The following is a 16755-nucleotide window of genomic DNA, read 5'->3' as shown; positions in this document are numbered from 1 at the left end:
ATTCCAATAGTACAGAGCCCCAGGGAAGAGCACAGTGCCAGTGGGGGGGGGGGGGGGGATAAAGGGTGGGGGAGGGGTTTCTCCTTGCAGTGATGATTTTCCCCTCCTGCACTGGCGAGAGAGTGAATAGAAGTTAGCCTGCAGCAAGAACAAATAGACCCCAAGGTCTAGGTCATCGCTTTGTGGCTGACAATCATCTGATTTGCCCTTGAGCACAAATGGAAAGTCGGGACTCAGAACTGCAGCCTTTGGGGATGCCTCTGAGGCTCGGTGGGGGCAATGGAGAAAGCCTGAGAAGGTGCAGGCTCGGAGGCTGGCTGCAGCCCCAGATTCTGGCTGTGTGACACGGGGCACAGGCTGCCCTCACCTGACCTGACCTGAGGGGCAATCTGCTTCCATCCCATGGAGGCCGCTGGCCCCTGAGAGCCCAGCGGGCCCAGGCTGCTTTGAGTTGGGGCGAGGAGGAGACAATGGCTATGCGGGGCAGTGTGCTGGCCTGTCTCCCTGTCATCCTCGGTGTTTGGGAAGCAGCTGGCAAGTGCTTCTGCTCCGATGGAATTTGCCAAACTCCCCAGTGTCAGGGCAAAGGGAGCCTGGGGGCTGGAGCTTTGAGAGAGCCTGTCTCCAGGCCTCAAACTCCGGAAGGTGTGCGGCCCCAAGGGGGCTTGTGGGAGGAAGTGGAGACCCTGTCAGAGTGGAAGGGTTCCACGCCCTTCACAATGCCCTGTGTGGGGATGTCAGACCTATTCCCACAGCTGGAGTCAGGGTGCAGAGAGAGTGGGCATTTACCCTCAGGCCCCAGAGCAAGTGGAAGAACTGAAGTTGACCCCAGAACTCGACTCAGCAGCCTCCAAGCAGGACCAAGGGAAGCGATCACGGAGCTTGGCGGACTTTCCAGGCCTGGGTGAGACGGGCCACACGTGGGGTGAGTCAGACATGAGGCCCCCGAGGCCAGCTCTTGTGCGGGGGGGCCCCCGGACGGAGCCCCAGCCACAGAAGGGAGGTCTCGTTATGCTATTGACCACTAGACCACTAGACTGCCTGCCAGGAGCCCCATTCCAGGGCCAGGCGACAGCACACTAGTCCAGGGGATCAGAGCCAGGCGGTCCCCACTAGCCAGACTGTAGACTTCCTAGTGAGGGGGCTTTTGGTCCGGGCCTTGCTCTGAACTCCGTGAACCAATTCTCAGGTCATGGAGATGCCAGTGTCCATGTAGGGCAGCTGTTAGCACCTTCCCAGCCTCCCGCTGACCAGACCACAGCCTCGGAGCAGACAGGACGGCTCCCACCAGGAGCATTGCTACCCTAAGTGCAGTGGCCACAATGGTCTCCTCCTGTCAGCCAAGGCCACAAGGGGAAGCTGGCAGAGATGACCCTGCAGATGACTCCTGAGGTCCAATAGCAGGGCGGCTGTCTGGGAGACCCAGGGCAGCATAAGGTGAGGAAAACAGACCCAGTGTGTCAGGGAGGGAAGGTTCCCACCTTCAGCCCCATGGGAAAGGTGCCCCTGTGCTGACATCTCATTAACCTGTGCCTGCCCCATTCATTCCCAGAGCCTCTGTCTCTGAGTCTGTTCGTCCTGAGAGCAAATTCTGGGACACGGCTCTTTCCTCCTCTAGCACTTCTCGGAGTCTGCAGCAGGGAGAAACACTCAGCTGCACGAGCCTGACGGAACGAGGGGCATGTCTTCTTTCGTCCTAAAATAGAGAGTGCTCTTCAAACACATGCCTTACCACTAGAAGACTTATTTTTCTCTTTTTAAAACATGAGCATAACCCCAGCTGGTGTGGCTCAGTGGATTAAGTATCGCCCTGCAAACCAAAGGGTCACCAGTTCGATTTCCCAGTTGGGGCACATGCCTGGGTTGTGGACCAGGTCTCTAGCTGTGGGTGTGTGAGAGGCAACCACACATTGATGTTTCTTTCCCTCTCTTTCTCCCTCCCCTCCCCTCTGTCTAAAAATAAATAAATAAATAAATAAATTTTTTTTAATAATAATAAAAATAAAATAAAACATGAGAACAAAATATCACGCTTTCCTAATTACACAAGAGTTTTGTTCACATTAACAAATTAATTTAGTTCATTGGGGTAGATATCAGATCAGTCTCACTGCTGTCAGCCCTCGCTCCCCACACTCTGTTTCTATCACATTTCATTAGGCTCATAGGTGTCTAGCTTGACAGTAAACTAACACTGAAAAGCCCCTGGCAAAAGTGATCATGTCCAATTATACTATTATGACAAGCATTTCAGTTTTTAAGTTTCATTTGTTCATTATTTGGTGCGAGTCACTGTGCCAGGTACTACAGGGAATACATTCAGTTTCTTCGTCCCCCTCAGGCTATAGAGACAGATCGTATGGGCACAGCCCTAATTCAAGGCAGTGTATGCCCCCTGTCAGGAGAGGTGGTCACACGTGGCAGCCACTATTGTGTATCAGCTCCAAAGCCATCTCTACTATTTGTTTGGGTTTTTAAAAAAATTGTATTTATTTTTAGAGAGAGGGGAAGGGAGGGAGAAAGAGAAGGAGAGGAACATCAATGTGCAGTTGCCCCTCACACGCCCCCTGCTGGGGACTTGGCCTGCAACCCAGGCATGTGCCCTGACTGGGAATCGAACCATCTGCAGGTTGTTTTATCTGCCAGCACAACCCGGTTGTGTTCAGGTGTCTCGACTTTGTGCATCAGGGGAGGCTGGGCCCCGGCACCCCCAGGATGAATTGTAGTCTCAGCTGATCAAGGTAGTCCCCTGCCAGGGATTGGTTAAAGAACCAGCATATGACGCAGTTATGGAAATGAGAGGTGAGGTAATGTCTGCCGGCTGGAGGCTGGGGGGAAGGGGACAAACATGAGGACAAAAGCTAACACTCTGAGCAGTGTGACACAGCAGAAAGATGTAAAGAACTGGGTCCTCGCTGGGAGGGTGAGCCCCTGAACTGACCAGCCCTGAAAGTCCTCTGCCTCCGGGTTTTCCATTATGTGGGATTATATATCCCCTTGCTGTTTAGGACATTTTGAATTGGGTCTTCTATTGCTTCCTGCCAAAAGCATTTTAACTAGTATAAAAGCCTTAGGAGATAGGTCATAGAAACATTGAGTAAAACACTAATAAAAACACAAAGACCCTTTTAAGCCTGTATAACCCTTTTCGAGTGCAGACACTGGGCCCGGAGAGATCCCGTGCGCCCTTCCTTTGCTCCGTGTGTGGCCTTCCTCTGGCTGCAGTGTCTCCAGGAGTTCTGGCTAAACTTAAGCCATAAACTGAAAGCACACGGAGAACATCTGCCGACCAAAAAGATGTCCCCCCTCCCCTTTCACAGCAACTACGGAGAGAGCCATAGCCCAGCCTGTGCAGCACAGCAGGGCAAGGAGGCCCCTCGGAAAGAGTTGCCTCCTCCCGGAAGACTGGCCCCAGCGGGGTGGTCTCAGATCTTCCAAAGCCTAAGGGGCTTTGAGCTGCCCTTGCAGACAAGGGGTTGGTGCCAGACGACTCTCAGAACATGAACCAGGCCAGCTTCAGGGGGCTCTGGGGTGTGAATACAGGTCACTAGGCCGGCTGTGCCCCCGTGTGGAGGCACTTGGGTCCCTGAGAAGAGAAAGCCTGGGAGGCTTTTTCTCCTTTTCTGGCCCATTTGGTTTTCTGTCCTTTTCCTCCTGATCCCCCTCTCTACCCAGCCCCTCATCTTCTCCTCCCTCCACTTCCACTTCTCTCCCCCAACCTCTCTCACTCGTCTCCCCGTTTCCCCACCTCCATCACCCCCCTCCCTCCAGCCAGGCACCAGCACAGCAGCGTGCTGCGGAGAGAAGTCACCTAGAGAGCGAGGGAAGGGCCAACGGAAGCTGACAGTGGGCCCTCGCTGCTGGGAGACCCGCTGGCCTTGGCCGGCCCAGGTGTCAGGCGAGGGCCTGTGTGGCCTGCGGGCAGAGGGCAGGCAGGGCAGTTTGCAGAGCATCAGCCTCTTTGAACTTGACTGTTCGGCTACGAACCCCCCCACCCCCCACCGACTCCCCACAGGAGGTGGGGTGGGATGGACGGCAGAGTGCCCTGACTGCAGGAAGGAGCCTCCTGGCGGCTGGCCATCCCTGTCCTGGCTCCCCTCAACGTGCTCAAGCCCCTGCCCCGGTAGGGAGGGTGACCAAGGCTCCGTTAACAGGGACCAAGGGTCCACGGAATTGGGAGAAGTGCCTCCCATCTTGGCAGCTTCGTTAGGAAAATGAGGGAGCAGTGCCCAGATGACCACAGAGTTTCCCACCTACTCTAACTTTCTGGGGTTCCAGCTTGAGGAGCTCTTGTCAGCTGTGGGGAGGGAGGGGGGGGGGTCTGCCCTGTGGGCCGGCAAGAAGGCTGCCCCTCCTCTGGGCAGTCCCAGCAAGTGGAGCCGTGGAGGAAATTCCTGTCCTCCTTGGACTCCCTGAGCGTGGTCTGCTCTGAACATGGACCCTTCAGCTGGGGCGGGCGAGATCACATGGATGCTCCAGCTTGCAACATCCCAAGACTGGCTGTCCCACCCCACCCCACTGCTCATTCCCCCCTCGGGGGCCCGGGGCATCGCCCTGCGAAGGGAGAGCTTGCAGCTCCTGGGGTCAGTGCTCTGAGACGCTCTTTAATAAACGCCTCTCTAATCACCTAGACTGCTGCTCAACAACTGGTATGCCTGGAGAGAGGGTCAGAGATCATTTCATCAAAGCCCTTTATTTCACCAATGAGGAAAGCAAGGCCCAGTGCCTGGCCCAGGCCAGCAACCAGGCTTCTTGTACACCCTGTGCCGGAGGTGAGGGGAAACCCTCATCATCCACACTCTCTGATGAGAGCCCCACAGAATCAAGTGGAGACCAGGGTGAGAACCCTGGGTTCCGTTCCGATAAGCGGCATCACTGACTGTGCGACTGCTCCTTCTTGGTCTCACTCACCCAGCAGCCGGAGCCATGGCCTTGCACCACATGACAGTGGAGACAATGGGCCTGACCCGCTAGAAAGGGGTCACAGACAGCATGACCCTTGACCCCTGCAGACACCTCCTAAGAACAAGAACATTCCCTTATATGCTACATTCCTATCTTCACACCTGTCCCATCGTATCACAGCATATCATAGGCAAATTTCTTTAGTGCCCTTTATTTTTCTTCAAATTCAGAGTCCAATCTAGGTTTGAACATTGCATTTAGTTGTTATATCTCTTAGTCTCTTTCTCGTCTAGAACAATCCCCCAGCTGTAGTGGGTTGAATGGTGGTCCCCCTAAAAAGATATGCCACATCCCAGAACCTGTTGATGTGGTCTTATTTGGGGAAGGGGGTCTTTGCAAGATGTGGTTAAGGACCTTGACATCATCCTGGATTACCTGGGTCCCCAAATCCAAAGACAAGTGACTTTACAAGAAGGAGAATTCATACACAAGGAAGGAGGAGGGCAGAAGCAGAGAGAGATTACAGATGCGGCCGCAAGCCGAGGAGCGCCGGGAGTCACCAACGCTGGAAGAGGCGAGGAAGGGCCCTTCCCTGGAGCACAAAGTCCTGCCGGCGCCCTGATTCCGACGCCCAGCCTCCAGAGCTGAGAGGGATAGAATTTCTGTTTGTGGTGATTCCTTAGACACCCCTCGGAAACAAATACACCCACCGTGTTTTAAAGAAAATGATAGACTTCTCAAAGAGTTTAGGTGTCTTTGTCTTACAGAATGTCCCAAATCTGAAACTGTCCTCACATTGACCTTTTTAAGTCACAAATCTCTGCCTACCCCCCACCCCCATATGCTGTAACCTCTTCGCTCCGCTTTGGGAAGTCCGGCCTGCTCTGACCCCTCCCCTCCTCTAACCTCGCCTTCCCTCTCTCCTCCTCTCCCCCGAACTCCACCTCATGGCTCTTTCTTCTGTTCCTCAAACAGGACAAGCTCCTCCCAGGCCCCCCCTGTGCGCTGGCTCTCCCCTCTGCCCAGGTGACAACCAAATACAATTCTTGACCTTTGAGTATGAAGTGTGGGAGAATAGCTGTGGAGGACAGCACGGGACAATTGGGGGAATTTTAATGTGGAGGGGACATCGGGATAAGAGGGGGTTAACAGGACCGTGGTTCTGTAGGAACGCAGTACTGTTGGATTGGTGGGGTCAGGCCAGGCCTTGGTTCAACAACCTCAGTACTCGAGTTCAGAGCCAAGACTCAAACCACAGAAAGTCACAGAGGCAGCAGAAGTGAGCTGCAGGAGAAGTGGGCTGAGGAAACAAGTTGCAGCAAAAGAAGGGAGGGCCCTTGGAGCTTAGGGGAGAGAGAGAGGCAAGGAAGCGGCTCCTGCGGGAGGCGTGGGGAGAGGTGCTGGGCCCTCCAACCTAAGGTTATTATCTGGAGGTCTCAGGGGAGGACCCCAGCAGAATGTTCTTCAGCTTCCAAATGTGTCCTTTTAGGGTTGTGGTCCTCACTGATTGGCTGGCCCCAGGGCAGGGGGTCATGTGTCAGGGCAGCTGGTCCTGAGGTCAACCTTGGTGTCTCTTGTCTGATTTTGCTGCTCTTCTGGGCCTGGAGCTGAAACACAACGGAGGCCTAGATGTCATCCCTAGGGGGTTAACGCTTAAGGGAGTGGCCGTGCAAGGGCCCAAGTGGGGATCACATGAGGCCACTCTCCAGCCCCTTATTCTTCTTCGAAGGGGTCTACCCTGGGACCAGCCACGTGCCAGGGGAGGAAAGCTCAGGAAAGGGTCTGAACCGCCTGACCGTGGACATGCTGGGGAGGAAAGGCTACCTTGGGGGCAAAGTCCTCGTCTTCCTGCCTTTGTTCCTTGCTAGGCAGCGGGGCTTTCTGCCCTGGCGACCTTCTGCACCCGGCCCACGGCGTCGCCCTGCTCACGCCCGTCTAACTGCCGACCACCGTTCCATCCTCGTTCTTAAGGGCTCCATGCTGAAGGCGTGAAATATCATGACGTGTGAAACTTACTTTCAAACAAGTTGAGGTAAGATAAAATTGATAAATCTGGAACAAGGGTGTATCCGTGTTCATAACAGGACCCTTTCAACTATTCTCTGGTTTGAAAAGCAAAATGAAATGTGGGGAAAGATGGACAATTTAAAGAAAAAAGGCTTAATCCTGGTAGGCTCAAATATTCATGGGCATTAAAAACCACCCAGGAAGTTGAAATGCAGATTCTGGGGATTCAGAATATCTTCGTGAAGGAGTGGAAACTGCTTTCAGCAGGCCGCGGGCCACGCCCAGAGAAGGAAGTCTCCTTCTGCATTCCGAGGCTGAAAGCTGCTCTCCCCTCTCCAGCTGAGGGCTCCCTGGCTGGAAGGTTCAGACAGGCAGATGGAGATGCGATTGGGTGGGGATGACGGGGCTGGAGATTGTGTGTACAGCACAGGCCCCGGGGCAGTTGAGGACAGATTTTGTTTTCCTTTCCTGGCTTTTGGCGTGGGGGGTGGAGAGGTGGGGGTGGGTGGGCAGAAGAGGGTCCTAGAGCCCAGGGGAATCAAATCAGGGCTGTGAAATCCTAATATTAGTCCTGCTATTCTATTCTTACACACCCGTGGTTAATTCTCCTCATCTGTAAAAAGCAGGTCGTAAGAATTTTGAAACCTCCTTCAAATTCCAGTGTTCCCTTAGCCTGGAGTCTTAAACACAAGCCTGGAGGCAGACTGCAGACATGTCATTCTAACTTCTGGCCAGGAGGTGGCAGCAACACATCTCTCTTTATTTTCCAGACTGAACGAGCAGGGGAAAGATTTCTTCAGGTGCCTCAGGGCTGCCCTTGAATCTAACCAACACTTATTAGACCAAGGTCCTGAGCTAGACTCCGTGGACACGAAGGCAAATAAAGCCTGATCGCTGCCCTCCAAGATCGTATTGTCAGGGAGGGAGGAGTCAGACATATGAACAGATTACTCGTTTACTAGGTGGGTGACCTGGGTCAAGATGCTTAACTTCTAAGTGCCTCAGTTTCTTCAACTGTAAAATGGAAACAGTAATAGTACCTACGTAACGGGTTATTGTGACGATTAGAAGTGGTAATACGAGTAAGATGCTTGGCACGTAGGAGACGTCAGTCATTACATACCATATGAGGACAGTGAGAGAAGTGATGAGATAGAAAAGGTACCCAGAGTGTTCCCTAACTGGGAGCAGTGGAACCCCAAAATACAGATTAGGGGGAATGAATTCTAGTCTGATGGAGCCACTCTGCCAGTGGGGGCCCTGAAGGTGGACTGGCCCGGGAGAGCCCATCTTGAATGGAGCTGTACTCCAGCTGGCTGAAGCTTACCTTGGCTCCCACGGCCCAGACTATAGAACACCAGCAGGGCCTGGCCCCCCAGGACAAGCCTTCTTGAGAGGGGGCTGCCATTAGCTCACCGTGCAGCCTCATACAGGCAAGTTCCTCCCTCTGAGCTTCAGGCTCCCCCGAGATGGGGAGGGCATCACTGGAACCAAGGGAGGGTGCTGAGTTCCACAGCTGGGCCCCTGCAGAGAGCGAGCTCTAAAATCAGCCAATTCGGGAGCATTGGGGAGCTGAGGATGTAAAGAGGAAGCACTAGAAGAGCAAAGAGATCTTGGGGCACACACTGAACTTTCCCCAAGATATGGAATGTATGTTGAGCCAATTTCACACCTCAAGGGGCAGGGAGACCCCAGCTGACCCTTAGTTACCATAATTAAGGTTATGTCCTTGCTCCTCTGTGTCTGTGTCCTCTTTGTCACAGGGGAGAGGAAGACAATGAGCAGTGTGGAGCACCCACTGGGAGGCTCACGACGTGCTGACTGTTCCGTGTGCAATGTCTCGGGTCTCACCACAAGCCCGGGAGGAAGGTGTCATCCTCCCAGTTCTACAGATGAAAAGAACTGATGCTCAGAGAGGACAAGGAACGTGCCCAGGGCCACACAGCCGGTCAGCGTCCGGGCCAGCGCCCGATCTTTTCTCCTCTGACCTCTTCCTCCAGCTCACCTTAGCCTCAGCTGCCTCCTCCCTTATAGCGCTCTGGGAATCTTCTTGTCCACTAGTACTGCAGCTCCAGAACCACGAACCCATACGCCCGCTCTCTGAAAACAGCTTCCTACCCTCTTAGTGACTCTTTCCGTTTCCCTGTGCTATAACTGTTCCTTGGCCTTGACTGGGAGTCCTGCCCTGGACCCCTTTGCTCTGCCGATCTCCCCCACGCCCCTCCTCACCCAGCTTGGAGCCCATGGCCCGTCATTCGGTAGCATTCTTGCTAATGACCTAAACTGTGTTTCTCACCTTCCTTGCAAACTCCTGAGTGTATCCAGTTGTCCTTTCTCTCCAAGCCTTCACCAGAGCGGCCCAGCATGGCAGGAGGAAGAAGGGTAACAATAACACTGGCTAATACTTACACAGCGTGTCCTGTGTGCCAGCCACTAAGTGCTTCACATATTGCAGCTCATTTCAGCCTCCAACACTATGAGGAAGGTACTATTTTAAGATTTTATTTATTTATTAGCAGAGGGAAAGGGAGGGAGAAAGAGAGAAGAGGGAGAAGAGAAACACTAATGTGTGGTTGCCTGTCATGTGCCCTCTACTGGGGACCTGACCCACAACCCAGGCGTATGCCCTGACTGGGAATTGAACTGGAGATGCTTTGGTTCTCAGGCCGATGCTCAGTCCCCTGAGCCACACCAGCCAGGGCTGAGGGAGGTACTATTATTATTATCCCCACTTGTGGATGAACACAATGGGATGAACTGAGGTTAAATCACTCACCTAAACCCAAAGCACATGGCTAATTAAATGGTGGAATCTTGATCGAATCCAGGCAGTCTTAATCGAACTCAGCATCCACGTCTTAATCAGTATACTATTTGTCCAGGACAGAGGAAGATAAGGCCACTGTCCCCTCTCTCCCTGAGGCAGCAAATGCATGGCCCCTTCAGCCCTGGGTCCGAACTGCTCACAGCCACTAGTGGGGACGATGTAAAAGAAATCCAGCCCCTCACTGCACTAGGGGGCTGACAATGTCACTCTGTGGGTCAATAAAAATAATAATAATAATAATAACAACTACTACTACTTACATTTTCAGCTGCTGTGTGTATTCTAAGTATTTTACACATATTGATTCATTTTAATCCTCCCAACAACACTACTAGGTAGAAACTACAATTATCCTCATTTTACCAAAAACATGGAAGAACACAGTACTGAACCTAAATTCACGCAACGGAGAGTATTGAGTCAGATGGGAAGCCCGGCAGCGGGACTCCAGAGCCCTGACTCTTCACTGTGACCACTCCCAGGATGTTTCCTCCGGCCCCAGGGCCTCCTGGGCCTGGCTCTTTCTGAATAGGGGGCAAGTCTCCTCTGCCTTGCCAGCATGCCTGGTTCCCCCACACCCACCCCAGGCCCTGGCCTTACCCCCTCCACAGCGCCCAGAGCCCTGCTGAGGAGGCCTTGGTCCCCTCCACTCTGAGGCACCTGGGTTGTGAGCTGGGAGCTCCAGCAGAGAAGGGGATGGGAACCCCACCTGGAACTCCCTTGGTGGCCCAAGGGGCCTCTGCTCTCAAAGACCCAGGTCTGCCTGCAGCTCCTTATAAAGACAGAGCCTGAGCTGATCCTGCCAACCCATGCCACCCCTCTGCATGCAGCTCAGACCCCCAGTTTTCTCCCGGAGGATAGCAGGCAGGGCCAAGGCCTAGGCTGGAGTAGACGGGGCTCCAGACCAATGGCAGCCCCAATGGCAGCCGGGGCTCAGAGCCTAGGGCTGTGGCAGAAAGCGCCAAGGTTTCCCCAGCCCCTCCTCACTCCTGCCAAGTGCCCTACCTCCAGCCCAGGCAGGATCCTACCCCTCCCCACTCCCAGGAGTTTAGAGGGGACAGGCCCTGGTTTTTCCATCCCATCTCTCCCATCCTCCCTCTTCCCATCCCCCTGGCAACCAGACCAGGCCCATCAAGGAGAAGGACCTGGCAGCTGTGCAGGGAGAGACTAATGGCCCGGAAGGAAGGAGGGGCCAGGAGAGAAGCGGCGGGCGGCAGGGAAGTGAGCCGCAGCGGGGCGTTGGCCCATCTCGGAGGATACACAAAGAGGAGGAGGTCCCTCTGCCCTGCAATGCTGAGGGAGCGGGGCAGCCAGGGAGCCGCCCTCCTCACTGCCTCAGCCCGAGATCCAGCCCGGAGTCCCAGACCTGCTTCCCCAGCTGCCCAGCTCTTGTCCTCAGGGTCATTCCAAGGCAGACCTGTCTCTGCTGGAGAGCCCTGGAATCCCCAGCAGCAGCAGCCCCACAGCTCCTGGCAAATGCCACAGGTCTCAGCGCCCTGGCTCCCACAGACCGTCCAGGCTGCCTGTGTCCACTCCTAGGCAGCCTGTGCCTGCGTTCTAGAAGCCATTTGACATGCAAAGGCCAGATATCCAGGGCTGACTGCAGGGTGGGGCGGGGGGTGTGCAGTGTGTGCTGTGTGCACGGAGGTGTACAGCATGGTCACACACATGCATCTGTCTGTGTGCAGCAGCTTGTAGATCTGTTCTGTGGCCTTCCTTCTCCTCTTTTAGCCCCTGAACTGTTGGGGATGGACGCCCTCTCTTTCCCCATCTCTTCCCATCCAGCCTCATCTATTCTCGGGCACCTGCAACTCCCTAACACTGGAAACTGGTTCCTGCCAGCCCATCCATCCATCTCTCAGCCTTGGCAGCAGCTACCACCCTTCAGCCCCCTCCCCTTCCTACCTCAGGAATAGCCCTGGTTCCCGTAAGGCCGTGACTGAGCAGCAGTTGGATGGGGGAAGGGAGATCCAGTAAAGACAGACAGCATCCACTGGCTCACTCAGCTCAGCTTCTGACAAGGCAGGGACCCTGCCTGGTGGGACCCCAAGCTGGGCCCTGTCACCCTCAGCCCCGGCTTATGTGCCCACCCTCTTGGGATCTGGGGTAGGTCCAGGTTTGAGAGCTGTGTCTTTAAAGCTGAGACATCAGCAGGCACCCTCCTGGCCAAGTGTCCAGGGGCGGGGGAGGAGAAGTGGCCAGTCCATTAGCCGCAGAGCTGGCGCCAGGCAGCAGCCCTCCACTGGGCCCTGGGGATTACAGAGAGGCAGCCCCTCCCCAGCTCCCTCAGCCTCTTCTGCCCTCCTGTCCCCCATACCTCCCTGGATGTGGTGACAAAGGTGGTGACAGCAGGTAAAAGCAGAGTGTAGCCTCAAGGGGAAGAATGGAGGCACAGGCTCTGGGACCTAAACCAGGCCAACTCTCCGTCTACCTGAGCCACTTCCTCCCCACTCACCTGCTGGCAGACTGTCCTTTAACCTCCAGTGCTCCTATCCCCGAGTTTTATCAGCTCTTTTCGGCAGGGACCCCAGGTCAGATCAGGCCCTCCCACTCGAGGCTGTAGCTCTGGATGCTACTGAAAGGCGCTGACCTCCGACCCGCCTGTCTGTGGTCTGTAGTCGCCATCCCTGCCTGCTTCTCCACCAGCAATAGGGGGAACGGAATAGTAGGCCCGGCGCCAACAACCAGGGAGGGAGGGTGCGGCGCTCCCGCTGCGCTGCAGGGTGGGGCGTCCCCCTCCCCACTTAGCCGCCCAGTCAGGCCAGTGGGAGGAGCTGCCCGGGCCCCGCTGGGCCCGCTGGATTATAAAGCCGCCTTGCAGCGGTCTGCGGCTCCCGGACCAGCTCTGCCAGCGGTGACTGCCCATCCTCAGCCGCCATGAGCCACCCGTCGGGCCTCCGGGCCACCGTCAGTTCTACCTCCTACCGCCGCACCTTCGGGCCGCCGCCTTCACTGTCCCCCGGGGCCTTCTCCTACTCATCCAGCTCCCGTTTCTCCGGCAGCCGCCTGCTGGGCTCGGCATCCTCCAGCTCCTCGGTGCGTCTGGGTAGCTTCCGCGGCCCCCGGGCCGGCGCGGGCGCCCTCCTGCGCCTGCCCTCTGAGCGCCTCGACTTCTCCATGGCCGAGGCCCTCAACCAGGAGTTTCTGGCCACGCGTAGCAACGAGAAGCAGGAGCTGCAGGAGCTCAACGACCGCTTCGCCAACTTCATTGAGAAGGTGCGCTTCCTGGAGCAGCAGAATGCCGCCTTGCGCGGGGAGCTGAGCCAGGCCCGAGGCCAGGAGCCGGCGCGCGCCGACCAGCTGTGCCAGCAGGAGCTGCGCGAGCTGCGCAGGGAGCTGGAGCTGCTGGGCCGCGAGCGCGACCGGGTGCAGGTGGAGCGCGACGGGCTGGCGGAGGACCTGGCGGCGCTCAAGCAGAGGTCAGGGGGCAGGGCCGGGCGGCGGCCGTCGAGGTGGCTGTTTCTCGCTCCCCTTCCCTCTCCACCAGCCATCCGAGGGAGTTGCTTCCTCGGTCAACCCGGGAGGGCGTGTGCGGGCAGCGTCCTTGACCTCCCGCTACCTGAGTCTCTGGGAAAGCGAAGTGATTATGTTCCTTCGTGTATAAAGGGACCCCAGCCAGCTCCCAGCCCATTAGACAGAAAATGGAGCACGCGCATCAGGCAGCCTGAAGACCCCTCCTGCTAGTCCTGGGCAGTACCCCAGACCCTGGGGGGTGGGGAGGACGGTGACCCCGCAGCTCAGTCTCTGCCCACCTTTCTTTCCAGGCTGGAAGACGAAACACGCAAGCGGGAGGACGCCGAGCACAACCTCGTGCTCTTTCGCAAGGTGAGCCCGGGCCCCGCGAGGATTTCCGTCTCCCTACCCCTACCCCTGGCCTGCGTGTCCAGGGTGGCATCTGTGGGTGTGGGGAGGCCACCAGAAGCCTTCAGAGGCTGGCGGGGAGGGCCTGGCTCTTCCTCGTGCTGATCAGCCCCTCCCTGCTCTTGAACCACCGCTGCCACTCCTTGAAGGACGTGGACGATGCTACCCTGGCCCGCCTGGAGCTAGAACGCAAGATTGAATCTCTGATGGATGAGATTGAGTTCCTCAAGAAGCTGCATGAGGAGGTGGGTGGACCTGGGTTTCAAGGGAGGCTTTGAAAGTTAGGGGTGGTCTCTTTGCAGCTGGGAAACAAGCTCTGAAGGAGATTGGCAAGTGGGGCGGAGGAATAGCCCCGGAGAAGCGAAGTGAGATTCTCTGGAGAGCGGCAGCCGCTCAACTTCGGTCTACAGGTGGTTTGCCTCCCGCCCCTGCGCCACCTGGTGGCAAGCAGCAGAGCTGCACCCTGTAACCTAACCGCGGGCTCCGTGAGGGCCAGGCGCAGGCCGCGCAGTGCTGTGCGCTCTGCACTCCCTGGCGCCCCCTTTTGTTTACTCAAGTGTTTCTGCTTTTTTCTATGCGCAAACTGCACGACCCGCGTGGGATGTGCGCGCTGAACTCGACTTCTTGTTGTCCTGGGGGCAGGAGTTGCGAGATCTGCAGGTGACCGTGGACAACCAGCAGGTGCAGCAGATCGAAGTGGAGGCGACCGTGAAGCCGGAGCTGACAGCAGCGCTGAGGGATATCCGCGCGCAGTATGAGAGCATCGCAGCCAAGAACCTGCAGGAGGCAGAGGAGTGGTACAAGTCCAAGGTGTGACAGCCCGGAAGGGTCTGGGACAGCCTGAGAGGGCAGGGCGCTGGGGCGAGGGCGGATCTCTAGGTTGCCTTCCATCCCACAGTATGCGGATCTGTCCGATGCCGCCAACCGAAACCACGAGGCCCTGCGCCAGGCCAAGCAGGAGATGAACGAGTCCCGACGCCAGATCCAGAGCCTGACCTGCGAGGTAGACGGACTGCGAGGCACGGTGAGTACCAGGCTGCGCCACCGGCTAGGAGTGGACAGTGCGGGCTATTCCCTCTCTGAACCATGCTTCCCGCCCCCCGACCCCAGAATGAGGCGCTGCTCAGACAGCTGAGGGAACTGGAGGAGCAGTTTGCCCTGGAGGCCGGCGGGTACCAGGCGGGCACTGCGCGCCTCGAGGAAGAGCTGCGGCAGCTTAAAGAGGAGATGGCGCGGCACTTGCGCGAGTACCAGGAGCTCCTCAACGTCAAGATGGCCCTGGACATCGAGATTGCCACCTATCGAAAGCTGCTGGAGGGCGAGGAGAACCGGTGGGGGCGGGGCTGCTGGAGAGTGGTGGTCAGGGCTGCTCAGGGAAGGGGTGCAGTCTGGGCAGAGTAGCTAACCACTTGTTTTGCCCCCAGGATCTCTGTGCCTGTCCATTCCTTTGCATCTTTAAGTATAAAGACGACTGGTGAGTCCCATATCTGGCTTCCAACTTGTCTGTCCCCTTGTCTTCTTCTGCCCTGACTGGACTCTTGCTGTGGTTCTGCTCAGGGATTGGTTCTCTCTATGAACTATAGAGTCCTGGTCTGGTCTCTCCCCTCCTTTAAGCCCTGCCCCTACCTACCCCTCCCCGCACAGGTGGTATGAGGGCTTAAAAGGAGATAAAGGCCAACCTCCTCTCTTGCACCCCTCACCTGCTTTTTCTAGTGCCTGAGGTGGAGCCTCCCCAGGACAGCCACAGCCGGAAGATGGTTTTGATCAAGACCATTGAGACCCGAGATGGGGAGGTGAGATGGGACGCTTAAAAACAGGGCCCTGTCGTTTCCAGTGTTGTTTCTGAGCCCCAGTTGGGCTGCAGCTGATGTTAGGGTGTTGTGGGTTAGTGGTTCTTGGGGTGGGAGGGAGACAAGGAGATAGAGAAGGTGGATGGGTAGATGGGAGCCTCAGCTGGTTATGCCAGAGGTGAAACACCACGACCTGAAGGAGCGGGAAGGGGGCTGGTGCTGAGTGGCTCATGCCCATCGCTCGACTCACCCCCCGGCAGGTGGTGACGGAGTCCCAGAAGGAGCAGCGCAGTGAGATGGACAAGTCCTCCATTCACAGCTATTGAGCCTGTTGGTCCAGAACTCCCCGGCCCCGCCCTCAGCCTGCTCTAAGCCTGCACCCTGACACCGGTCCTGAATCAGTCCCCTTTCCTCCTGCATGTGTCTAGGGGATGGTACCAGTCATCCCTTCCTTGACCTGTAGCCACACCCTACCCGGCCAGTAGTAGCTGGGCCTCTCCTGCCCTGAAGTATAGATGTGACCCATATGCTCCTCTTTTCTGATCCCCAAGTCAGCTCTACTGCCGTGACCCCGTGACCAGTGGGATGGGCCAAAGTCTGAGTTTAACTTTTGAATCCAATAAAACTGCTGTGAAGGGAGATGTCTCCAGTGCATTTGTGTCTGTGGGTCTGCTGGTGCCTGTGAGGGGGAGGAGGTTCAGCAGTATTTTCTCTTTGTCTCTAGTCATTTCTTTTTCTTTTTTTTTAAACCTTTTTTTTTTTAAGATTTTATTTATTTATTTTTAGAGAGGGAAGGGAAGGGGAGAGAGAGAGAGAGAAACATCAATGTGCGGTTGCTGGGGGCCATGGCCTGCAACCCAGGCATGTGCCCTGACTGGGAATCGAACCTGAGACACTTTGGTTTACAGGACGATGCCCAACCACCTGAGCCACACTGGCCAGGGCTCTAGTCACTTCTTTTCTGTATCCCACTATCTGTGCATCTATGACCCCTATCTACCCTTCTGGCTTTTCTCCTACCTCTCTCTGTCCATTCTTCACTTCTGTTCCCCCTCTGCAGCCCTGAACATCCAGGTGCCTCTGGGTGTCCCATAGTCCCCTCAAATTCAGCATGTCCCTGAGTTCCTCATTTCCCTCTCCACCATCTGCAATGATGTTCTTTCTGCTGGATTCCCCCCGCTAGAAGAGGGTACCACTGGGACCCTCTTTTAATCTGTTGCCCAAATTAGAACTCAACTCATCTTACACCCCTTCCTTTTCTTCACCTCCCCACCCCAGGCAATTTTGTTAATTTTACTTCTTAACTCTCTCAAGTCTGTCTGGTTCTCCCCTCCCCACTGCCACCGCCCTAGTCCAGGCCACCAT

At 56.1% G+C, this 16755-nt stretch overlaps 1 protein-coding gene across 1 annotated transcript; it reads left to right on the top strand.

Moving 5' to 3' along the window:
* Positions 1–12413: 12413 nt before the first annotated feature.
* Positions 12414–16031, top strand: PRPH (peripherin). Its single transcript, XM_028532280.2, has 9 exons — positions 12414–13158; positions 13504–13564; positions 13750–13845; positions 14243–14410; positions 14499–14624; positions 14711–14931; positions 15025–15074; positions 15314–15393; positions 15651–16031. The coding sequence occupies exons 1-9, from the start codon at positions 12617–12619 to the stop codon at positions 15714–15716; spliced, it is 1410 nt and encodes a 469-aa protein (XP_028388081.1). The 5' UTR covers positions 12414–12616; the 3' UTR covers positions 15717–16031.
* Positions 16032–16755: the final 724 nt, after the last annotated feature.

Source organism: Phyllostomus discolor, chromosome 2, assembly GCF_004126475.2.
Source record: "Phyllostomus discolor isolate MPI-MPIP mPhyDis1 chromosome 2, mPhyDis1.pri.v3, whole genome shotgun sequence".
Lineage (NCBI taxonomy): Eukaryota > Metazoa > Chordata > Mammalia > Chiroptera > Phyllostomidae > Phyllostomus > Phyllostomus discolor.
The sequence above is the reverse complement of the archived record's forward strand: the minus strand, read 5'-3'. Positions and strand labels throughout refer to the sequence as shown.